General features: G+C 41.8%; 1 protein-coding gene across 1 annotated transcript; it reads left to right on the top strand.

Moving 5' to 3' along the window:
* The first annotated feature begins 560 nt into the window (after nucleotides 1-560).
* tead3b (TEA domain family member 3 b) lies at nucleotides 561-24157 on the top strand. The gene is made up of 14 exons (XM_049579059.1): nucleotides 561-795; nucleotides 9929-9993; nucleotides 12784-12846; nucleotides 12996-13058; nucleotides 16455-16466; nucleotides 18415-18540; nucleotides 18676-18716; nucleotides 18886-18942; nucleotides 19403-19467; nucleotides 19548-19684; nucleotides 20644-20817; nucleotides 21242-21385; nucleotides 21481-21633; nucleotides 23359-24157. The coding sequence occupies exons 1-14, from the start codon at nucleotides 789-791 to the stop codon at nucleotides 23470-23472; spliced, it is 1221 nt and encodes a 406-aa protein (XP_049435016.1). The 5' UTR covers nucleotides 561-788; the 3' UTR covers nucleotides 23473-24157.
* Nucleotides 24158-25758: the final 1601 nt, after the last annotated feature.

The raw sequence follows: 25758 nt of genomic DNA, 5'->3' as shown, positions 1-25758 counted from the left end.
TGTTGTGTATGTATGACATTCTGTGTGCGACATTCAGAGCGTTAATATAGCAGCAAACCACTTCTATGATGTAAAGATATAGTGGAGTGAGGGCATCCTGAGCAGAGAATGAAGTCATTCTGCCTCTGTGTGTTGTAATTCGAGCTTCTCTGTGGTTTGTTGTGAGAAGCCGGTCCGGCAATGCATGCATGTTAGTGCACGTGAGTCCCTGCATGTGTGTCCTACTGGCTAGCTCATCAGTGCTGCTTGGCACAGTGCTCATTCGGAGGTTACAGCTAATATCAGGTCAGCGTTGTTGCGGAAGTATAGCACCCACCACCCTCCTGTTCTCCCCTGTTTACATGGTTAGTTCTTTTAGCACTGTTGCTATTTATGGAGTTAGCACTGTTTGCTGCTAGCCGCCGGCTCAGCCACTTCCATCGTGGGAACTGTTTCCAGACGACACATACGCTCTGAATTTCTCACAGAGCCCCTTGAAGATTATAAACATTGCTGAAGTTGCACCACACAAATTAAGCAATTTATGTCTTCATTTCACAGGTCTCCCACAGATCCTTTGATTTTGGGGCTCGGGGTCGGGCCCAGGGGGAGCCGCCACCATTGCGTCCAACGAGTGGAGCGCCAACGGTAGCCCAGAAGATGGGCTGGACGGGGACAACGAGGACAAGACCATTGACGGAGACGCCGAGGGCGTGTGGAGCCCAGACATCGAGCAGAGCTTCCAGGAGGCCCTCGCCATCTACCCTCCCTGCGGCAGGAGGAAAATCATCCTGTCAGATGAGGGCAAGATGTATGGTGAGTACGCTGGGTAACAGCCAGGGCAACAAAAGAACAACAATTACATGGAAATCAGTCCCATAATGAATGCACAAAAATGAGAAAACCACCCATTCCACAGAAATTTGTGGCTAAAAGAAAACCCACCATAGTGCCCTAAAAAGAAATGAGAAAAATACTTCTCTTCCTCTCGTGCTCGTGTCACAGCTTTGACACAGAGGTGAATGTTTTCTTTCCACTCTCAGCTCTCCTAAACAAGTCTGTACCTGTTGAGCTGTGACCCAAGGGCAGGTTCTTCCAGTCACACCAGCGCTCTCAGAGCTGGTTATTGCCGTCCTGAGAGCATCTCCACTCCTCTCCTCTTGATTTACACCTGTCTCTTTCTTCAGAGTGTTTTTCTTTACAGCCTGTTTTTTATGCCCACTGTTTTATGGCCTCTCCTCTTCCTCGCTACACGTTCAGTCGCAAAACCTGCTCTTTGTGTTTTTTATCGCTGAACGTCATTTCTCCCCACAAACCGGTATCGCTGGGAGAGTTTTGCCTGTAGGTGACTGGTTGAAGCTGGTTTCTGGAGAAGTGTTTTCGTTTGATGCTGGATGGCTAGGTTAAATTGGCAATAATTAGCACAGCGTGAATCGAGACTCAGGAACAAAAACATCACATTGGCATGCTGAAGATTTTAAACATCCATATGGTTTCAGAATAGTAATGCTGTTTCCTGCAGCGTGTTCATTAAATTGCAGGTGTTGAGCCTTTAATGCCCTGAAAAACTCCAGATGGATATGTTGGCAAGTTCACTGGTAGAATCACTGACATCCAGGTGTAGGGAATTGAACACATTTGTCTTTCATTATTTTGAACCCACTTTCCCATTCCTATTGTTGCACGCTCTTCCTAATTAGATTTAACATTTGAGGCTGGAATTTTTGCTGAAAAGCAGCATGTGTTGATTGACAGGAACTGTGTTGCCTTCCTTGCTGTCTAACATGCCGTTGTCCTCAACAAACCTCTTTTTGGTTTTGTGAAATTATGTTATTTTCACCATCGTAATTCAACTCCCTCGAGCCATGCTTTGTAAGACTTTCATGCCCTTTAATTATTGCCCATCATGTCCCAAAAACTTGAAACTGATTCTGGCTTCAAAGCAACCAGAAAAACCATCAATCATCGCCACCAAAGTCTGTGACGGGCTGTGTATTTTAGAAGCATTAGTGTTTGTTTTTTAAGCACTTTTTTGGGGGGTGGCTTCTCTGCTGTTGACGTCAGATAGGAATCTTTTGGCGTGATTCACCCGAGATGGAATCTCGTCTTCTCTTTCGTCGGGCAGATTTTGGATATTCAAGGACAAGCGCATACCTGAGATAACTCAGCCACTGTTAGAGCTTCTGTTGTTCCTCTGATCCGGTTATAAGGAGCAGAGAGGGGAGGAGACAAGAAACAGAATATCAGTCAACAGCTGTTTGTTTTTCTGGTTCTTTAATCATGCAAGTCATTTAACAAGCAAAGATGCCTGCTTGCTTTGCTGATTCCACCTTCTCTAATATGATGATTCTCAGCTTTGCTCTGATTGTTACTTAAATATTTCTGGGTTTTGGACTGTTGGTCGACATAACAAGACATTTAATAAAATCATCTTGGGCTCACGGCATTTTTCACTATTTTCTGACGCAGACTAAAAAGTTAATTAAGAAGAAGATATATTTTTGTGATTACTGAGAGGAAATTCAATGTTTTTCACCCTTTTATCACATACACACAGGCCCGATATACACACACACATGCACAAACAGGGCCTATGCATGCTTTCAATGGAAGGATGTCAGGGTCGGGGGGCTGCATTGGGTGGGTGCCTTGGGTTCGGTGCCTTGCTCAGGAGCACCTTTGCAGTGCCCAGGGGGCGAACTGGCACCTCTCCAGTAACAAGTCCATACTACATACTTGGTCCATACAGGGACTTGAACCACCTTCGGTTTCCAGGTCTCCAAGTCCTTAAAGAATGAGCAACTGCCGCCCCATTAAAGCGGACCTCTTAAGCTTTTCTCTGTTTTGTGTCTTATACATAGCGTTACGATGTTGCATGTTTGTAGTACAGCTGGTCAAGGTTTCAATAATGAGGTAAATGTATGTAGAAGTAATCCCTGTGAGCGAAACTTCACCTTTAGACTGTTCTGAATACTAAGTTTCCAACGTTTTTTCTACTCTAGCTACAGTATGATGTCATAGCGTGCCACATTTCTCTATATGGTCATCTGCTCTTGGCACACTACTGCAAGTGTTTACATTATGCAGCCTACACTGCTAAATTTTGGCAACAATTAAATCGTAGGCAACTGGATTTTGATTTGCCTACGATTTAATTGTTGCCAAAATGGAATTGACCTGGATAAATGAGAATATCCACAGACTTACACTGCTAAATGAAGCTACATGCTAGGGCTGCCACTAACGATTATTTTCATTGTCAACTAATCTGCCGATTATTTCTTCGATTAGTCGACTAATCATTTCATCGAAAAATGCGTTAAAATGTTGAAAAATGTCGGTCTGTCTTGCACAAACCCCAAAATTACGTCATCTAATGTCTTGTTTCATACTCACGCCAAAAGGTTTTAGTTCACTGTCACGGTAGAGTGTGTAAAGCTGCCAATATCTGAATGTAAAAAGCTGCAGTAAGAGTATTTTGGGGCACTTTTATAGTACTTTTCTATGAAAAATGACTCAAACCGATTAGTCGACTACTAAAGTAGTCACCGATTATTTTAATAGTCGATTAGTCATCGATTAGTCAACTAATCGTGGCAGCACTACTACATGCTAACGTCAATGAAACATTAAGGCTAATCTTAGTTGCAGATGTTGTAAATTTTTCCCTGATTTCAGAGAATATTCCTGCTGGAACATGTCTGGTTGTGTTTAGAATATTTTACTGGGGATTTTTTGTGGGGAAAAAGTGCCGATCTTCACATTAGTCATTCCCTAGGCCGCAGTGACGGTGCAGAGACACTGAGATACGCAAGACTTAAATACTGACCAATCAGAGCAAACTGGGCTTTTTCAGGTTGGGGTCTTAAAGAGACAGGCCCATAAATAGAGCAGCATGAGCACAGGTGTTTTTAACATTAAAGCATGTAAACATTTTTTTCTTGAGACATATATATATAGGGCCTCTTTCATTCATTATGAAATTAATTGACTGACAGATCAACCTACAATGAAAAAACAGAAACACTTGGTCTTCTTACAAGACGCATTTCTGATGTAATTTAGTAATGAATGTAGTCATTTCTGATTACAGTTAATCTAATTAAACCAACTAAAAGTTTATTTTCGGCAGACATGAGGGTAGGGTTGCAGTGATATATTGGTTTAAAGGCATACTGCGATATGAAAATTGATGGTTATCATACATATATACATACATACATACGTACATTTGCTTATCTTGCATTGAAAAAAAAATGGAACTGAAAGGAGACTCTCACCTTTATTTTACTGATTTTTAAACAGGAGATGTTTTTACAGATACTTAATTTAAGAAAAGGTTTCAAGTTTCAGTTGTAGCGTGACACTGCAGTATTTTCTAAGATGGTTGTTGTAGCGTGAAAATCTCAAACTGTATCCGAGGGAAATGACAGTATTAGTTAAGCTATTCTATAATTTTCAGGATCCACAACTAGTTTACAACATGCTTTTATTAGTGTGCACGTCTGAAGCACAGATCACTGCAGGCATCTCTAAATTTACCTAAACAACTCTCCAGCCCTGTTTAGCATTGCGGTGTTGTGTCCCAGGCTCCATACATTCGTCATGAGAATGTCAACAAAGAGGCCGGCCGTGCACAAACCTGCCCCCTTAGCAACAAACTGTCAGGACCCCTTTTAGAGGCCTGTTTTTTTCTAGAGCACTAAACACCCTCTCCGCTTACAATAAGTCATCTGAGGCTCCACGGGCAGAGCCAAGGCATGCCCCAGAAGAAGTCGTCTCACAAGGTGATTACCTCAGACATCTAAAAGCTGCCCTGACGTGAGGTTAGGGGAATGTTAACGATTGCACTGTATGTAATACTGTCTACCTTGCAGTCTCAGACTCCCAGTGGCCTTCAAAAGAAGGCTAGTCATCCCTCCCATTGGGAATTCCACTTTTTCTGCCAGGACTTTTTTTTCTCATTTGGTGGGAAACCTTTTGCAAATTTCCATTGCCTTAGCAAGATGACTGCATTGTCCATGTGTGTTCTGTGCTCTACAAACCTGTCTAGACTTCCCAGAAGCATTGCCAGTCGTTTACGTAGTTCAGGGTTGACTAAGAGTTCAAAAGAACACAACATTTTAATTTTTATAAGTCACACATGTTAATAATCACATCAGTTGTGTCAGAACATGAACAACACTTTGAGAAGCTCAGCTCTTGTTTGCTATCTTTCACTGCCTGTAGAACCTTTTTCATTAAATGTGCATTATCATTATTATTACTATGACTTTTTAAAAGCGTCAAATCTACCACAACTTTCATGAATTCGTTCTTGATACGAGCATAATCAACTTGATACCACTCTCATATCTGCACAGTGAACATACAACCAGCAGCTAGTTAGCTTAGCTTAGCATAAAGTCTTAAAACAGTCTGAAACATCTTACCTGGCTTTGTCCAAAGGAAACAAAATCCATTTACCAGCACTTCTTTAACTCACTTATTAACAAGTTTTATCTCATTTAGTCCGCACACTGTAAATACAAGGTGGTCAAGTGCAGAAACATGTAGTCACTGCCCCTTGCCAAGAAATAGTCTAGTCCACAAACCCTGTAAAACCATAAAATGTCACTTTTATGTACTGATTAAACAAACAAGGTATAACATTAGTCATTGAGCTTTAGAGGTGCTGGCAGGTGGGTGTGCTACCTTTCAACAGAGGCAGGCTAGTTGTTTCCCTCTGTTTACAGTCTTTATGCTAAGCTAAGCTAACCTAGCCATAGCCTCATTCTGCGTTAGACGGTAGATGGCAAACTGGATATCATTTTAATGGACGAAAACAGGACGTTTAAATTAAGTGAGGCCAGCGAAGAATAATGGGAACTGTAACAGTAGACAACATTGCCATTTAAAGTTAGAATATTTTAACTTGTTGCCATCCACTGTGACACAATAAGCCAATGTTGCGTAGTTTCTTCACACAAGGCTAAAAAAAATCAGGCAATCTGGACAATCACTGGACATTGCTTGAAAAATTTGATAAAATAACAAGCAAGAAATAATTATTCAATATGTTTTATTCCTTTCTTTGTAAATAATGCAGCATATGACCATGTGGTTTTGTTTTGCCGTCCTGCCATTCTGTCACATTGTTTGGAGGTGTTGTCTGTCTGATTTCGTGTGAACGCAGCCTTATATTTAACAGACAGATCTGAAAGTGGTGCCAAACTTCTGATCTAAACCTCTGCAAGAAAACAAACTTGCATGCTTGATTGCTTTTGATTTTTCACTCATGTTTTTTCAGAAAGTAGTGAACAAAAACTGTCCAAAAATCTACAGAGTAGTTTCAGCGCAGAGGTATTCCGTCTTGGTGAAATGAATAGTTGGCACATTTTACAGGCAAAGTTCAGAGGAAGTGTCTTCAGAAGATGCGTGTGTGTCAAAAAAATGTTGCCTGTCTTGTTTTGCTTCGGGGCTGTACTGACATGTTGTTCCCCTGCGTTTTCTGGCCTCGACAGGTATGTCAACCCCCGAGCACACACCTCTCCCTCTCTCAGCCCTGCAGCTGTCACCACTGCAAAGCACTCTGGGTACAAAGAAAAAAAGATTGCAGTGCTGGAGGGAGGCTTATGTCTGTTTTGACCTTTGCAGGCCACATTAGGAATTAGCAGCAGGTTCAGTGCATATGTATAGTTGCGAGCAAAGATGTGTGCGGAGGTAAAACAGAGGGGGGCCGAGCGCTCTGTAATGATGACTGAGCAGGCCTTCCCTGTCAGCCCCCTCACTGAGATGTTAGGAATGTTTTCAGTCATGGCTGAGCAGTATGTTAGCAATTTAGGATTACCTCAATGTTATGAGAAGGGAGGAGGGGAGAGAATATGAGTGGAGAAAGGGTTCAGGAGAGAGACAGAGAGGGGGAGAGGGGGGTATGGAGAGTGAGGAGAGATTACCTTTTTGCTCACTATCTTAGCATGGAAGTGGAAAATTCCAGCGGTCATGTAGTAAAAGAAAAAGATAGGCGTGTCCTGTCAGGGAAGAGGTTAAGAATGGCAGCCTGCAGCGATCTGAGCGGGTGTTGAGCAATCGACAGGGGAATCATAAGCAGCTCGAGAAGAGAGGGAAAGACAGCAAGTACGAGGACAAACAAGGCTGTGCACGCGATTGTGCAACTGTGTGTCTGTTTGTACGCACCTGTCGTGTCCCCCTGCTGTGTGGACCAGCCTTTTCACCGTCTCTCAGACCTCCAGCACGTCAAGTCTGAGCAGATCTCGGCTGCCACGGTTGCAGCTGCCATTGACAACACAGAGATTATGTCCTGTATTCTCTCTGGTGGGGTTTGAGAGAGCAGAATGTGTCTAAAAAATATCCGCTAATATAACCAGTCCTACTGGGTCACTGCTCCAAGAACACCAGGCATAAAATGTGCAGCTGCTGCTTTGAAGTCTCGGGACTCTTAAAATATTGTGTCAGGTTGTGATTTTGTTTTTTAAACTTAATAAATCACATCCAGTGTTTGTTTCTGGATGCATCAACTGATTTTACTGATCCAGAGCCTGTTGAATCAGATCTGTTCAGCAGGACTGGGGTTGAACACAGGTCTCCTGAGTGATTATGTTACCTCTCAAAATGTCTTGTATGCTGTGGTTCTCAAAATTTGATGCAAGGGTGTGAAGTGGAGGATAAGGGATTTGGGACTGATTACCTCAGTGTTTCTGAAATCTTTTGCTTTCGCCCTGTGACCAACAATTCTTTTTAGTGATTAGTGCATTTAGGGATGGAGGCTCTGTACAGTATGTGGCAGAGGCATCATGATCCAGTTTGTCTTTTTCTACAGAGCAGAAAAACTAGTGTCTGAGAATCTGTCTCACAGCTTAATTTACAAATCATTTTAACATTCAGCTTTGTAAAAGTTTATTTGAAACTTTGAAATCAAACACTGTTTGAGTTATTTGTCCGGCCCTCTTCAAAGCGCTGTCTCAGCAGCAAACTGTATATCACATAAAACAAAAGCTGTATTTTAAATATCACAAACCAACCAGATGTTGTGGAAAAAAACTGGAGATATCGTCTCAGCTCACAACCACAGAACTGCACTGTTCAACAGATGAACAAAACACATTTTTGATTTACCATGCTGTATAATTTCTGTGCTCAATACTGCTGTAAAACCCGTTACAAAAAATGTGTATGGTCTTGCTATTTAGAATTAATTGCGTGGAGAGTCCTGAAGTCTGTTGTGAATTTACAGTTTCACCAACAGCCTTGAGTGCACCTCAGCATTCTCCGAGATGTTCTTATCTTCTTAGTCAAACTGTATTTCATACTGTATCTCACACACACTTTGCAATGAGATATCTGTGAAATTCATAGCAGAACTCTGTGGTTGGGACGATGTAATGTTTTTCCCCGACTGCTCCTCAGCTGAAGAGATTGAGAGTGACAGTTGTGCGGGGGTCGGACTGGCATTGTTCTTTCTCTGCCATCCTCTGCTGGGATGGTCGGCAGCAGGTGCTGCTGTCCGTTGAGTGCAGGGTCACATAGTGGTGTTGTTTTGGGAAAAGGGGGCTGCTTTGCTGCCAGGTGGCAGTTGTTGGCAGAGACAGTTATGGCTTTGTGTTTCCTCCAAGAGTTACAGCATCAGCTGCCCCTTTTGCCCCTCTAACCGAGGACCCCCTACCGCAACCTAATGGCCCTCACCCCGGCTCTAACCCCTGCTTTTCCCTGAGCTTGAAGTGCATGTGTGTGTTCGCCTGAGCTCTGGCTGTGTTCACAGGCCCAGGCCAATCAGACTGGCTAGCACAGATGTGACAGGCTTAGAGGAATGCTAGGAATGCGGAGGCGCTGGAGCGGGCGTGTCCATCCTTGGCCCGGGGCAGAGGGGGGACGGGCTAGCTCAGTATCGGCAGACAGTTCAGCTCTGCTCTGCTGGCTGACCGCCGGGCTGACTGGTTGGAGAGAGTACGGTGAGGGCTGCAAGCCTGCTGGAGATGGCCTGCAGTACTTTTATGGTAATTGCACTAACCAGGGCCTTCTGGAGGCCAAGTGCTAAAGAGTGTGTGAAAAAACAGGACTTGTTTCTCCTGTCATTATGTGTGTGGATACGCTAAATTTCCTAGACACACAGTCTATTGTGTGCGTCTGTGTGTGTGTTACAGAAGGCACATCATGACCAGTTTTTGTTGGTGTAAATTTCTGTCAGCAAGTTTCGAAGAGTTTAGGTCATTATTCATAATGATACAGCGGTTCAACCTCTCCCTTTGGCCCAATTCTCAGCCACAGAAACCCAGCAAACGTGACTTGGCAAAGAAAAGAAGTAAAAAACACTGATGGACTGATTTTCCTTTGAGACAGCACAATAATGCTTTTTGCACTTCTTATACACCAAAGATGATTTTTTTTCTTGATCCCAGCTGCACTTTGCTGAAGAGGCAGTGCTTGTTAAATCTCGTGCACAGCACTGAATGTTAAGAAGACCATGAAAGCCCAGAATAGAAGCCTGTTCTCCGCACAACCTGTTTGTGCAGAATGTCGAGAGTAGATGTTATGTCATGAAAAACATGGTTCTGTTTTCTAAGCGCTCTCTATAATTAGGCTGCAGGGCCCCGTGAGCAGACAATAAGGAGGTGTGAAACGAGCTAATGAAAACTTTGGAGTAAAACAAGTAAATCAGCCTTTAAATCACTGTCTTATTTTAAAGAAGAAACTAAATTTTAAATACAGTCTCCCAAAGGAAACAGAGGTGTTGTTATGGCCTGTGACCTCTGAGAAAAATGTGTTTGCCCTGAGTCTGAGGAGCTCTGGGAAAGGTCACACTGCTGTAAGATGTGTACTCAACATATAACAAGAGTGCCACCTTCTGTTCATTTCAGGGTATCATCAGCAAACGTTCAAACACTACTCGATTGTCATGTATTCCTATGTCCTTGTTTTTGTTTTTGACCATACTATCTGTTTTGTGTTCCAGGTCGCAATGAATTGATAGCAAGGTACATCAAGCTGAGGACGGGCAAAACCCGCACAAGAAAACAGGTAAACAAGTTTTGATTATTGGATTGGAATAATTATGCATGAGTTTGGTTTTAGTGACTGACAGTAAAAGACAGAAGTTTGAAAACTATTCAGAACTGCAACAACTGTTTTATAAAAGGATTCATAGTTGCTGATGTCCTGCTTAGTGGATTACAAGTTATTTAAAGGATATGGCTGGTTTTATTACATATAATTTTTTATTGTCATTCAATGTGATTCTTCTTCTTTAAACAGCCTTCGAATAACCTACTCTGGCGTTTTTCATTTTCTTAACAAAGGCAAAGTAATTTCCGAAACCAGCCGGGCACTACAGTTTTAAATACACAGTACTCAAACTAGAGTAAATAGTGCTTTTGTTGGGGACTATTTTTATCTGCAGATTACTACACATTCAATGACCTCGTGGGTATTTACAACAACAGGTTGGTGTGATTGACCATAGTCTGTATAAAAATAATGGACAGAGCCACCATGACATCACCTGTTGGTTTGTGGACTCCCATTTTGAAGCTTTGAGTTTGGCATTTTGTCCATTGTCACTTTGGTTTTTTGGAGCAAGAAGTGATCATATGTGGACGAAAGGGTGGAGCTAACCCTAATGTTAGCTGCTAGCTTGGTTAACACAGGGTATTAACAGCTATGGTTAACTGTGATAATGCTAGTTCTAATTTTCACTAGCGAAAACAGGTTTAAAAATGTAAGCTACAGAAAAACTGACGATCTCACACCGTAGAGCAGTGGTTCCCAACTGGTGCAGCCAAGCAGTCCAGTTTTCTCCTCGGTTAGTAGTTCAAAGTCCACACAGTTAAATATGTTCTGCGTCACACTTGCATTTGACCATGTCATCGAGCTAGTTCGTTGTCTCTGTCAAGTAGCTGTCCGTTAGTCACTCACTCTACAGCAGGAAACGGCACCTCAAAATAAAAGCTCTGTGCTGGAAATTCACTGTGCTTCAATTTAAAATGTGTTTTTTACAAACTTGACACGTTGACGAGTCGCTTGCATTGACCCACTTCTGGACCGCAACCCACCAGTTGGGAACCACTGCAGGAGAGGGTCTTTCAGTACAACCAAATGCTGAACAAGACTTTTGAAGGTGACCAAAATGTTACAGTTAACTTTCATAAACTGAAAACACATTGAAAAAGCAACAGCTTCAGCTATGACTATACTCTGTAAATTTGTGGTTACGCCATGGTTACGTTACCTGACTAACATGGTCATCTTGACTTGTCAACGAACTGCACCTACATGTCACTCAAAGCAGCCACACCCTTACTTTGCGTAACTTTAAGCCTTAAAAACATTTAAGTGGGTGAGTGATATAAAAGAATCAACCCACTATAGTTGTCATAAGCCCTTTTTAGATAGGAATTGCACAAATTTGCAGGAAAGCCCAATCAGTCTTTTTTCAGCATTGGCAGTATAAAAACAAAATCGGGGAGTGTGGCAAAATGCTGCCTACCTACTTTTGTTTATACAGAATGTGCCTTTTTCGGGCCAATGGGGGAGTGAGCAAGTAACAAAACGTGTAGCTCAGCGTGTGATGTAAACAGTGACGTGGGAGGGAAGCCGCAGCTGGTCAGTCCTTCAGCGATTCTCCAGTTCCTGTAATCTGATGGTTAATGGCCTCTTCGTTTGTGAGGGCAAGGAGAGTGTGCAATTCCTTGTCTCCCCAGTTGCTCATCTTTACAGTATCTGTCAGGTTTGTGTTTCCCTCTTGCTACTAGCTGCTCGCTAATTCCTGCTATCAGCTGTTTCCTGTTTATCCACCACCAGTGGGTCGCGCATGCGGCGTCATCAACAGCTCCTCCCACAAGTCATCAACAGCCCCTCCCATGGCGGAAGGCCGCCTCGGTCTTTTTAAACTAAAAAAGTTCCGCCAATTTGTCTACCCTACAAGGTGGAAAATTGGGCACCTCGGATCAACTCGCCAGTCCGGCTCTGTGTGTCTAAACGTTCGCAGCTGGCCGGCAAAATGGCCCAACATTTGCGGAAAATCTGGCAGTGTAAAAGGGGCTATAGCTACTGTTTTTTTTTTCTATACTGAAAACATGTTTGTGTTCTGCTGTAAAGTTTTGACATTTTAACACAAGTGTCAGTGTCGAATTACTCACTTTTGGAGCCAGCCTCAAGTAGCCTTTCGAGGAACTGGGATTAACTAAAAATAAACTCCAGTGCTCATGTTACTCATAATGATGAAACATTTTTAATAGGCTTAAGATCATTGGTTCCCAACTGGTTCAGCCACAGGGTCCAGTTTTCTCCTTAGTCATTAGCATGAGGTCCACACAGTTTGATATGTTCAGCGTCACACTTGCTTTTGACCATGTCATCGAGGTAGTTTGCTTCTTTCTGTCAAGAAAGAGTCAGCGATACTACAAAATAAAAGTTCTGTGCTGGAAATTCAGCGTACTTAAAAATAAAGAGTTTGCAGTCCACCTGTGGTCCATTCAGAATGAGCCTGCAGCCCACGTTTGGACCATGACCCAACAGTTGGGAACCGCTGGTTTAGACAACAGTACAGGTCTGTAAGGAATAATTTAAGTCAGACTTAAGTTGCACAAAGAATAGTTGTTATGATGATCAGTTTAGTGACGGTTTTGTCTTTGATTTGTTGAATATAGAATATCCCAGCCTTATCCTTTAAATCAACTTTGATTGTTTGTTTGAACTGTGAGCTCTTGCTGTGTATATTATCTCTGTAAGTGTGTGTGTGTGCATGTGTGTGTGCATGCATCTGAGTGCATGTATTTTTTTATGCTCAAAAACTGTTTCACACCCCTTTAGGTGTCTAGTCACATACAGGTGTTAGCACGGAAGAAAGTTCGTGAATACCAGGCGGGTATAAAGGTAGGTGCCACCAACCTGCCTCCCGGCAACACTGACTGGGCGTCTCTTTCCTCTTTGGTTACGGCTTCTCTCTCTCTCTTTCCTCCCTCGTATCTTTCTCTCCCTGACTCCTTTTCCTCTTCCCTCCTCTTGGCTATTCTTCTGTGCAGGTTTCTAGCCACTTGCAGGTTCTCGCCCGGAGAAAATCTCGCGAGATCCAGTCAAAGCTAAAGGTATGCGCTTCACCGCGGGCTCGGCGGGGCTGGTAAAGGCTTGGCTTTGCACTAACCACTTAATCAATACATATCATTATCAGTCCTTGATTTGAGGAAAGGCCAGTTCCTGTTAGATGGGTGGATGCAAGCTTGGCAAGTTAAATACACTGTTTAACGACAAATCCCAAAGAGTTAATTCTGATATATCCACAGAGCTTCTGTACCATGCATGCAGCTTTTTAACTTCCGCTGTAGGTCAGAGCTGCATTATAAGACTAATCTCACCACTCAGTAGTCAAAGTATCGCAACTGAATAATGATAACGTTTCTGGCTTTTAAGGAATGCTACACACGCTGTTATGATGAGCCAAGCGAACATTTAGCTGCATGTTGCTCCAGCTCTGTATCTGTCCTCTGTGCCAGCCATGCCTCTGCAGCATACTCTGTTCTCTAAGACTTCCTCTCTCCCTAAAACTCTCTCTACTTTGATGCCTTTAGTTCCTTTAATGTGTTTGTAATCTGTTTTGTTAAAAAAAAATTAATCTTCATCATATGACTCCTTTGACTTGTTTATAGATCTTTCTGTTCTTCCTGTCACTCCTGTTTTTATCGTTTTTGCATTTTCACATATGTGTAATGCAGACTCGTGTAAATACACTGCAGTAGTCTAACTTCAATTTAAATTAACCCCTTTATGCAGAATAACCCTATAGTGGTCACCGGCATCTGCTAGTGACATACTTTTGTTTGAAATGAAACCGTAAAAGATAGATTAGCCATCTTTCAGTGGTGTCAGATGTAGTTCAGTTCACTCTGCAGTGGCTCCTTACTTCCTTACAAAACATAAACTCTGACATCAAAAAGTGATTATGTAACGTACAGTAGGAACACTCAACTTGTTCATCCAGTGTTACAAGTTTCTAATCTTTCCACAATGCCAAACTTATCTTGAATACAAAGTGCTGTCCTGTTCATAGTCAGCACACAAATAACCTTCTCTATTCAAAAGTTAGAAGACCTCACCAGTGAGTAGGGCTGGGTATCGGCATGCAGTACCTTTAAGGTATCTGTTGAAACAACCCAAGTAGTATCAAAATTTCTCCAGTCAAACGATACCTGCGTTCAGTTCTTTTTTGTATCCAGGTTTAGAAAAAATTACTATTCGTTAGGTTTTGCTTGCAGCCAATCACAATGTGCCCATTGATTTAATGCAATATGTGATTGGCCCTCTACTGCAGCAGCTACAACCCATACAGTCTGTGGTGTGGTGGAGTTGAGCGTGGTGTTATTACAGTTCAGCAACCAAATGCCACCACGATATTGGAAAGTATGGCTCTACTATGTCCCTCCATTCATATTATGGGTATCGAATAAAGTAGGAAAAAAGGTATCAAGTGAAGTACTCTTTTGGTATCTTTGTCACTTTAAGGCCCCGATCACACAGGTTGCAAAGCGCGAGGCGCACCGCACTTCCTTTTTTTAAAAAATTGAATGCCAGTAGTAAAAAAACAACAACAACAAAAAAAACACCCCATCATGTCCTTACACCGACCGTCCCGTGTAATCAAACTACCGTTGATGTTTTTGTAGCTCTGGTTGAGGTTGAGGGGCTGTCAGCAAATAGTTTGTATGGCACAGGGAAACAGAGATCTGTGTGGGTACATGAGACCCTAAAAAAGAGGGTGGATCATGGGGAGTACCACCAGTTGGTCCAGGAGCTTCACCTCCATGATGACTGTTTCTTCCACCAGTTTCTCCTCCATTGTTTACCAACTGTGAACTGGTTATGACCTCCACATTGTCTGATTGGACAATGGAGAAAAACCTTTTCGCTCTAAGTTGAAGTTTTTTTTAACTAACTGGATTTCAGTGTGCTCTGGCAAAAACGTGAGGTGCATTATTACGCAAAAACTGTGAGCAAAAAACTTCATTCTCATTAAAAACAATTACCGAAAGGCGTCTCCAGCTGCTTAAACACTTTCTGTGTGATCAGGGCCTATGAGTTTTGGTATTGGTACTGGTATTGTCATTTTTTAAACAATGCCCAGCCCTACCAGTGAAGTCACAGGACGTACAAAACAAAGTCGCCACATTATCCTCCTCGCTCTTCTCACAGTTACATTATAGAGTCAAGAATTATGCTTTACAAAATGTCTTTAAAATTGACACTCTTCCTCATATCTGGTTTGAGGAAAGCATGCTCTAAAAATTGAGCCAAGAAGCTGCAATATAATGTTATAAAATCAGACTTTTAAGGCTTGTATTCATTCTGTGTGGTGACTTTATTCCTCTCTGCTTTAAGGGGTCAATCATGTTTTCTTCTTTCTGTGTTTACTTTGTGCACACACAGCCTCCTTCACACATAACAACATATTTGACACATTTTTGTAGCAAAATGAAAAATTATCATCACCTCATGCTCGTGTGTACTGGTTACAAAAAAAATCCTGCATATTTTAATTTTACCTCTTCAGTCATCATGTAATTTAGTTCAGTCGTTTTGGTTTTAATGCGTTGTGAGATCACCTTCATGGGACGATAGCATTGGCAGCACTTTAAGGAAAGTTCAGTGCCGTTCTTCCTTTGAACTTTTTCCCCCTGTAGCTTTTATAAACGTTAAATATCAACTAATGAAGTGTACATGCAGTGGTAGCCGTGCCAACGTCTTGTCGGAGTGTTTATTGAGCCGTTATGAAGTAAAGCCAAAGTAGTTTATTTGCCAAAGAAAAACACTCAACTAGTTTCCAAGCTGCTCTTTTAAGTTCAGATAACAAAGAACAACTCCCTCCTCTGGGGAGTAAATGGATACTGTACCATCAGCTGAACAAACAGGAAGTATAAGTGAGACGACTGAAATGGATACACACTGTAGTAGCAGCTGTACATTGGACGTGATACACTGAAGGCTTGTACTACAATAAACCTCCAAGGATTTAACTGTTTACTGTTTGCATCATGTTTTTCCTCTTTTGGTTTTTTAGTAGGGGAAATGTTGTAAAGTCTCATAAAGCAAAGTGCTCCCTAATTATACAGTGCAGAGTTTTGTGGGCTTTTACTGAAAGAATATCCTTATTAAACAGACCTTACACTTTGCTTTCTACACTATTTTGATGATGATTACACAAATTAGTGCTGTCAAATAAAATGAAATGATATAAAACAATATTTCTTTCCCCTTTCTAAATATTGTGATAATTATGTATTGAATCATGCTTCTATAACCTCAGTCCCTACCGAACATTGTAACGTCTAACCCAGACTGAACTCATGTAACTGCACACCACATCTACAGAATAAAATCAGACGAGGCAAACCTGGATTGAAAATAAAATTTTATTTCCACCTAAATTTATTAATCTCAGCACATCATGTAGAACTGTACAGTACTAATGGTTTCTCTCTTTTTTGATTCAGGCGATGAATTTGGTAAGTGAATCTGACTTGTGCAATATGCTTCCCTGCTCCCCTTTGTTTGGCAGCACCAGTGCACTGTCCCCTTGCTATGGCCCTCTGCTGGCATGGCGTCCCCACCCCGTTAATGTCCTGTGATGAAGCAATGCTTAGGAAGCAGCCACGCTTCAGATACTGCTGCACATCCTGCCTGATGTAGTGTAATTCCCTCAGCCTCTGCCAAAGAGCCAAAGTCTTGCTTGCTTTGTGTTAAGGTGTCGCTCTTTGATTCGGGGTCTCACTTCTGAGGCATCTGTCCTTTGATTGCAAAGTCATAGGTTAAAGCTGGGACAGGCAGGTTAGTTTTGGCATTACTGGGCAAAAAACCCATAATAAACTTTGAGCATATTGTAATTCATGTGAGCCAAGAGCAAACTAGACCTCTGCACCTCCTCTTGACTCTGTTTTCAGGCTTTAGAGAACCGAGTCTGTGATGGGAGACAATGGTCAATCACAGGCCGTGTATTGGCTGTATTACAAATGCAGAGCCATGTGCATGTCCCTTTGGTGAAATCATGATTCAATGGTAGAGAACCCTGCAGAAAAAGTTGCTATTCCAGCATTGACAGCAACTGCCTACACTCCAAAGCTCCCCAGAAAAGGAAGACGGACTTATCAGGAAGAGAGTCTAGAAGAGAGTCAGACAAAAAAACGAAGTAAAACAGGTGTCAGTATTGGTGAAGTTTCTGGAGATGGAGAGAAAATGTTGTGAGAGAGGATAGTTCAGCCGACTACTAACTGGAGCCAGAGACTCATAGCTAGAGACTTGAATCACTGTGTGCACTCCGCCTCACTCCCCGTTGTTACAGACCACCTCACCAAGACGAGAGTGGACAACAGCTATGGATCTGTGCTCAGCGACCACAGCAACCCAAATCCAGCCAGTGCAAACCCCAGCACCATGGGATCGGACAGCCACGACTCCCAACTGGATCAGCAAACCTTCTGTTGCTGCCGTTACGTAGGTTAGACCTTTGGGTTACTGAGGCGGAGTGATGGTGGAGTGGCTAGTGAGCTAATTCTTGTCTCATTCGTGGTCTGATAAATGCTGAGAATGGGGTGAGGAAGGGATGAGCGAAAGCACAGCAAGCAACTCTAGAATGAAATAAGATCAAATATATCAGTGTATGCAAACACCGTGTTACTGGATGAAGCACATGAATACGCTCATGGTCATCTGGTGGCAGGGGCATAGGACAGAGTGTGGGGAGCTGCAGGAGGAAGGTGCATTTTCAAATTCAGCTGTTCTTTCTTCTTCTTCCAGATTTCTGCCTACCCCAGCTTTAATGAGCTTAAGTGCATACATGAAAAAAGAGCAAGAGGATGCATTTTAAATTTAGGTTGGCGTGTTGAAATCAAAGCTTTGATGTGTTTGTAAATTATGAACCAGTATACATGAATTTGTTGGCTTTGTATACCTTTTCCTTTGTGTTTCATTGATATATTTTAATTTGTTGATGTACTTTTTGACGCAACACAAGTGCAAATCTGCCTTCTAAACCAATGCACTCTCTTTATTCTCTTTTTCCTGTGGTGATCCTGATAACACTTTGACATTCAATGATCTTGTGACCTGAGCTTAAACACCAGCCTATGCTACTTCATCCTTCTGTTCTGTTCTCTGCTTCATTCTGTCAAGCTGCTGTTTCACATAAAATGTTCTCGTTTAGTTTTGAGAATTACTACAAGTGCTTTTCTCACCATTAAGCTAACCCCATGTCAAGTTTATCTCTTAATAGCTCTACTCAACATTATTACACACATTAATTTCAGAATATAGTTGTTGTAAAGATAAATCAAACACATACAAATAAATATAGTGCAGTGTAAAGTCTAAACACTACTCTGTAATACAGTAGATAATGTTTAGGTTATAGTGCCACCTTGTGGCTGACTCGTGTCACTCCTCTGTTTCAATCTGCAGGATCAGGCGTCTAAAGACAAAGCCCTGCAGAACATGGCAGCACTGTCGTCTGCACAGATCGTCTCCCCGAGTATGATAAAGAATCACCTTCCACCACTGCCTCCTGCCCCCTACCAACCACCCAGAGTTAGCCCACCACTCATTTTATCACACATTATCATGTTTTGTTGTATGTTTCAGTTGCATTTGAATTTTATCTTTAAAAAAAAAAAAAAAAAAAGATCCTACAAAACTAATTAACATTGTTTTCTTGCTCTGCAGTTCTGGCCTGCTATCCCAGGACAGCCTGGACCCTCTCAGGAGTAAGTAAACCCCTCTACTGAACACTCCTGATGTCTGTGGTGTGACACCAGGGTGTAATTACTTTAGTATTTAGTAAAGAGAACAGTGACTGAGTCAGCACAGGGGTTAGGTTTATTGTCAGGTGGGTATTGCAGGGCATGTTTAACGGATCACATTTTTGCACACCAGGCTGGTTCTAGATCTCAACCCGGGAAGGACTCCTGGGCTTTGCCGCACCAGCCATGCGTAAGTTCCCCCTAGCCGAGGTCCAACTGTGAGCACAAAGCAGAACTAACTCTTCTTCTCCACTGTATTGTACTGTATGTTTCCTGCACTGATGTAAACCACCACCGGGCAAATTAACTGCTTCAGATCTGATCGAGAACAAAAGGAACAAGGGAGATAAATCCCTCCAAGTGTTCCATGACTTGTGGTCACTGAAAAACTATCAAAATCTCAAAATATTTTAATCAAATTTCTTTGATTTGTCAGTAAACGCATTATTAATTGATGCTATTTTGCATCTTTAAGAAGCAATGAAGCAGGTGGACTTACGCCTAGCTGGTGCCAAAACACATGCTTTGACACTAACAGCTTTTCACAATAAAAAAAAACATTCGTCAGAAGTACCCATGTGCCACACACATCTCATACCGACCTCTATAGTGGAGTTTATTTTCTGACTGAACCATTCATTGTCTTTCAGCATCAAACCTTTTGCACAGCCCCCGTTCACAAGCCTATCAGGTCCTGTACCACAGCCCATACCAAGTAAGTATGAAGCATCTGTGAGAACTGTTCAAAAATGAAACTAAACATAACTGTTGTATAAACGTGTGCTTGTGCCACAGGTTATGAGCCCTTGGCGCCTCCTCCTCCTCCATCTGCTACTGCAGTGCCAGTGTGGCAGGACCGGACCATCGCCTCCTCTAAGCTGCGGATGCTGGAGTACTCGGCCTTCATGGAGGTCCAGAGAGACCCAGACAACGTGAGTGAACATTTACAATAAGGCTCCCCACTTACAGACATGTCCGGATTTTTGGAGGGGAAGGGGACTTTCATAATCATAATAATAATAATAATAATAGTAATTTAAAATTTATTTAAATAGCACCTTTTAAAACACAGATACAAAGTGCTTTGCAGTAAATCTTAACACATTTTAAAAAACAATGACAATGAAACGAACGTAAATGTGTTGAAATGTCGCCAAAGTAAAAGAAATATAAAGAGGCCAAAACTAAAATCAAGATAATAAACGAGAATTAAAATCAGTAAAATAGACAACTCCGATAAAATCAGGACATGCTTTCCGACAGCAGTACGCTTTTAGGAGAGACTTAAATGAAGACACTAACTCATACAGCGGTATATATTCTCGAGCAGGATGTTCTAGAGCCTCGAGGCCCTGATCTTAAAATCTCAGTCCCATTTAGTCTTCAGCCTGGACTCTGGAACAAACAAAATACCTCTGCCTGAGGATTCCAAACTACACAAAGGTTCATAAGGGACTAAAAGGTCTGAAGTGTAATCTGGAGCCAGCTCATGAGGAGCCTTAAGAGTAATCAATAACATCTTAAAATCAATCCTGAAACAGACAGGGAGCCAATGTAAAGATGCTAAAACTGGTGTGATGTGATTGTACGTCTGTGCTCAGGAGCCCAATGTCTCACAGTCTGTCTATGCACATGGCAACATAACATGCAATTTTGGTGATGGACAGCATCTTTGACCATCTGGATAGATGTGGTTAAACTACTGTACAACAAAGAACAACCGAATATTTAAGTGTTGTTTGGATCTGATCAGCTGTTCACAGGACACAACCTGATATTCTCCTCTTTCCTCGTTCTCACCAGTGAACACACTGTCATATTAAGTTCTGCAGCTGGTGCTCTTGAGGTTAACCCTGTCCTCTGTTGTCTCTACTGTCTCTGTGCACTGCAGTACAGCAAACACCTGTTCGTCCACATTGGACAGACGAACCCCTCGTACAGCGACCCGCTCCTCGAGGCCGTGGACATCCGGCAGATCTACGACAAGTTCCCTGAGAAGAAGGGCGGGCTCAAAGAGCTCTATGAGAAAGGCCCTCAGAATGCTTTCTTCCTCGTGAAATTCTGGGTGAGCTGTTATATTTGTGTGATCATCTACCAGTTACAGTTTTTGTTTACTTGTCTTTCACTTTGTTTTATGTTTAACATTGCTCTAATATGTAGAGGTGCTAAATTTCTTTATGTACAACTGTATAGCTCTTTGAATTTTACCCTTTCAGAGTGACACAAGTGGTGTCAAAATATGAAAACTGCTTCCTTTTCTGATATGACACAGTTTATACAGAAGGCATTTCACAATGAATTTCTTCCTCCTCTCTCTGCACACATTATATTGACCCCAAATGTATAGTCTCAAGAAGTTTGTCGTAGTAAAACCCCTAAAAAAAACCTTCAAATGTTCTTGAGACCTCACAGTTCCTATGAGGAAATTTAATCTGCATACATTTATGTGATGATCATCACCAATCTGATGACATGTACGCCCCCTGCAGGCGGACCTGAACAGCAGCGGCATGCAGGACGGTCCCGGCTCTTTCTACGGCGTCAGCAGCCAGTACAGCAGCCTCGAGAACATGACGATCACTGTTTCAACCAAAGTCTGCTCGTTTGGGAAGCAGGTTGTCGAGAAAGTTGAGGTAAGAACGTGCACCAATTCTGTGTTCCCTTCTCAAACTACAGCCTCTTGTTTTTACGTTACCACTCGGTGTGTTTGACTGTGTGTGTGTTGCAGACAGAATACGCCCGCCTGGAGGGAGGAAAGTGTGTTTACAGGATCCACCGCTCTCCGATGTGCGAGTACATGATCAACTTTATCCACAAACTCAAACACTTGCCTGAAAAATACATGATGAACAGTGTTCTTGAAAACTTCACTATCCTACAGGTAACACACACTCAGTTTTATCTGACTGTTGAAGGAATAGTTTGACTTTTGGTCAGATGAGATGATTGATACCACTCTCATGTCTGTACAGTCAGCTGCTTAGCTTAGCTTAGCTTAGCTTAGTTTAGCGTATAGACTGGAAACGGGAGGAAACACAAACCCCCACTATATGTAATTTTTACACTGGCTTATGGACGGCTCAACCAAATGAGATATAATATGTTAATTATTGAGCTTTAAATGTGCTGGTTGGACAATTTTGTTACCTTCAAATAGAGCCAGACTAGCTGTTTACCCTGTTTTCAGTCTTTATGCTAAGCTAAGCTAATCAGCTGCTGGCAGTAGCTTCACATTTAACATTCAGATATTAGGAGTGGCATCAGTCTTCTCATCTAATACCTACCATACACTAAAAGGTGCGTTTTTAGTCACACACTTTAAGATTTTGCAAAGACTGGAGACCTTTCAGAGTCATTATTGGCAGGACTAAAACTAGATTCCTCTGGAGATTATTTCCCATCCTGCTCCTGATGGGAAATATTACACCAAACTCCCTTTACAAAATATGTAAGGGAAAAAGCTCGACAATATGTCAAAGGTCATGATCCCGCTTATACCATAGTCACTTACTAAAGAAATAAAAAATTAGAATATTTATTCATATTTTTATGCTTTTTGCAGTCAAAATCTAAAGATTCTCACGACCCATACAGTACCTTGGTTTCCTTGGTAAAACCTGAGGGTTTACCTCATACCTGGAACAATCATGGCCGCCCTGTAAGGGTTCTGATGCAATGGAAACGGTATTCACCACTCTAGTAAATAGGACAAACCTTAGATACGACCTAGCAATGAGAGATATTCTAGTCCGCCCAGCTCATGGAACCCTTTGTCCCAGCTATTAACCAGAGAGCTAACATTATGCTGGCAAGATTCAAAGTCAGTAACACTGCATACAGTTGACAAACATTAGGTTTAACAACAAGACTGAATAGCTATCTAGCTATGTCACTGTCCCCAAAGCAATATCAAGATTTTCACGAACAAGTAATACGCCATGTGTAACGTTACTGTTGGTCGCAGCCTGAAGTAGCGAGTCCCTCCCGTGGTGTTCAGAGGACGAGGCACTGACTCTCAGTGTTGTAAAGTAATTATAAACAGATTACAGATACTGATACTATTATGTAGTTGGCGTATTAATCTAGAACAGTGAATGGACATTTTCAGTGGAACGTTTTAGGAGGTGTACATTATCAGGTTTTAACAGACACCCTGCAGCCAATCAGAATTGGGTATTCACTCAGACCATGATTTGCTGCTTCTTGTTCGGCGCTGGAGAGAGAGAGCGCAGATATTGGTTGTTGACAATGTTCCAGTCATTAAACTATGTACACGAGCCAGGAATAAAACTTTATGATAATATAAACATGTTCTTTTATTTGGAACATCAAATCAAGAAACAGACTGACAACTCAGACTGAGTTTTCTGAGCTCACAGGAGCGTGCCACAACTTTTATGACTTCTATCCAACATTGGAGATTTGTCTGCGACAGTAAAATCGCATTTGGTGTCGTCCTGCAAGAAAGCCAATAAGAGTATTTTACAGAATGTCAAACTATTCCTCTAATAAAGTACCAAACCATCAACAGTTTGTCACTGTGGTGTTTCAAAACAGATTGTGGTGCTTCATGTGTCTCACCTGACGTTTTCTCTCTGCCCCTCAGGTGGTGACGAACCGCGACACCCAGGAGACCTTGCTCTGTATAGCGTTTGTTTTTGAGGTTTCCACGAGTGAACACGGAGCTCAGTATCACGTCTACAGACTTGTTAAAGACTAACAGCTCTTCAGGGAGGTTTTTTTGGAAAAGCCAGACGAAAGCGTGACACAATCTCTCTTCGACCAGCTCAACCATCCAGGAAACAAAAAACAACAACAACAACAACAACAAGACAAACATTCAGACAGTGCTAGACCGAACTAACACGGACACATTTTTATGCTTTAAAAACAAGTCTCGTTTGCAAGGAAATAAAAAGAATCTCAACGTGCTGACACAGCAAAGAAATTTTTGAAGAATTACTGATTTTTCAAACAACCAGTTATTTTCCATGTGTTTAAACATGCTTTAGATGAAGTGGGTCACTTTAGCCGAGGTAATCGATGGAGCCTGAAATGTTTTACTGAGGGAACGAGAATGTGTTTAGGGTTGAAAGGACTCTTAGAGCATCGGCGGAGGATCACGCTCCGAGCAATAAGAGAAGTGTACATACAGATTAAAGAAGTAGAGAGAACAGGACCACGGAAGGGGGGAAACCAGAGCCAAGTGGTGTTGTTGCAGTAGGTGTGTTAGGAAAGCAAGTGCCTTTTCTCCAAAGATTATATCATTGCCTGCCACTTTGGATCGCCTTTTTTTTTTACTACCTCTTGTTTTTAAATGAACAGAAAAAAGACATGTATTTTGTCCAAAAAATTGGAAAGAAGCGCCTCAGATTGACATCTTCAGAGGCGTTTTTTTTGTATTTGAGCACACAGAGGAACGGGACGGGATTACTAATTTTCATGTAGCCTGTTTTTACAAAAAAGATCGTCCCAAGTTTTACAGTCCAAGTGTCTAGGGAGAAGGTTTATTGTGTTACCATACTATTTAGATTCTGCTTTTTTTTTTTTTAAATGTTTTATTACACAGATTAAAAATCAGGTCTTACAAGCATCTATCTATAACTGACTTTTGACACTAGGGATGCCTTGTACCGTTGCTAGCCTGACATAAAGCCAGGGCTTTGCCATCCTTACGAGATCCCCTGTTATTTCTCTCTGTGCGAAGACGTGTGCTTGGTTGCACTTAAAAAGATCAAGAAGGGGGGAGGTGAAGCAACAGCAGTGCTTATTTTCTGCCTTGAGTTATGTAGCCTAATTGAAACTTGTTTCTGTACTGTGAGTCAGTGGATGCTAAAGGAATATGTGTTACATAGGAGTATTTTTTTCTTTTGGAGGGTCGGGGGGGGGGGGCTTTCTGTTCATATTTGTGATCAATTAACTCAGCACAGAGACCGCGGTTTAAGTGGAGAGAAGTTAATCACTGTTTCTTTTGTTTAAAAAAGAGATTGTACGCTGTGAAGTCGGCTCATTTTGCTTCACCCTTCTCCGGTGTAACGTGGAGAAGCTGCATCTGTTGATAAAAGTTCAGTTTGGATGTTTGAGACAGTTGTTTCACGTGAAATGAATTTTGAAATCAAATGAAATGATTGTCTTGAATGCGAGCTGTTGTCTCTGTGCTGCGTGGAGTATGACCATTGATTGTTATTTATAGGGTTGGATAAGAGATAGCGGGAGGGCGGGGGTGGGAGTGGGTACTGGAGATGTGTTGATCATTTTCCACTGTGATGGAGATGTTTTTAAAGTATTGCAGGACTCACATTAGAGACAGGAGAACTGTCGTCCCGTGGATCCTGCGAAACAAGTGTCTACTCTGTGTGGTTCACTGGACAATTGTGCTATAAACAAATTTAAGATATTGTGCGGTGGAATAATTGCACCTGGCTTTGAATGTCATATTTCACAAGCTAGATACAATAACACTCCTCCTCTAGCAGGACTCTCAATTCATCTTTTATACAGACTATTTTTTTTGCCATTATCAAGATTAATGTTTTGTTTTGATTCTGTTGTCTTTTGACTTTCAGTGTTTGCCATATGCTCCACTGAAAATAATGTGTGATTGTGCTGATATTGATAATTAATAATGAGATATCTAATGTATCATATTCTGAATGGTGTGGGCAGTTTTTTTTGTTTTTGTTTTTGTTTTTTGTTTTTTGGTTTAAGGTGGTTTACTGTTGTCTTTGTTACCATTGTGCATTGCAATTTTATACTTCAAAGTAGAGGTTGGACTATGTAATCAAACAAATGTATCTAACAATAAAAGACGCATGGTGCCTTTGGGGCCATTTTCCCCAGAAAACTTATTAAAAATGTTTGTAAGTCTGTTTTGTCCATGATGGATCTTTTCACAGCGATACTGTGTTAGTGTTAACTTTAAAAAGTTAGCTTCATGATCATGCTTGACCCTCAGTTTTTTACCCATACTTTTAAATGAAAGGTGCGCTGAGCATTTATTACAGAG

Source organism: Epinephelus fuscoguttatus, linkage group LG1, assembly GCF_011397635.1.
Source record: "Epinephelus fuscoguttatus linkage group LG1, E.fuscoguttatus.final_Chr_v1".
Classification (NCBI taxonomy): Eukaryota; Metazoa; Chordata; class Actinopteri; order Perciformes; family Serranidae; genus Epinephelus; species Epinephelus fuscoguttatus.
The sequence above is the reverse complement of the archived record's forward strand: the minus strand, read 5'-3'. Positions and strand labels throughout refer to the sequence as shown.

Excerpts from the sequence above, each read along its gene's own strand:
- tead3b (XM_049579059.1), top strand. Across the intron at positions 18,717-18,885 it reads CAGCCTGGACCCTCTCAGGA|GCTGGTTCTAGATCTCAACC; the intron begins GTAAGTAAACCC and ends TTTGCACACCAG. Across the intron at positions 19,468-19,547 it reads TGTACCACAGCCCATACCAA|GTTATGAGCCCTTGGCGCCT; the intron begins GTAAGTATGAAG and ends CTTGTGCCACAG.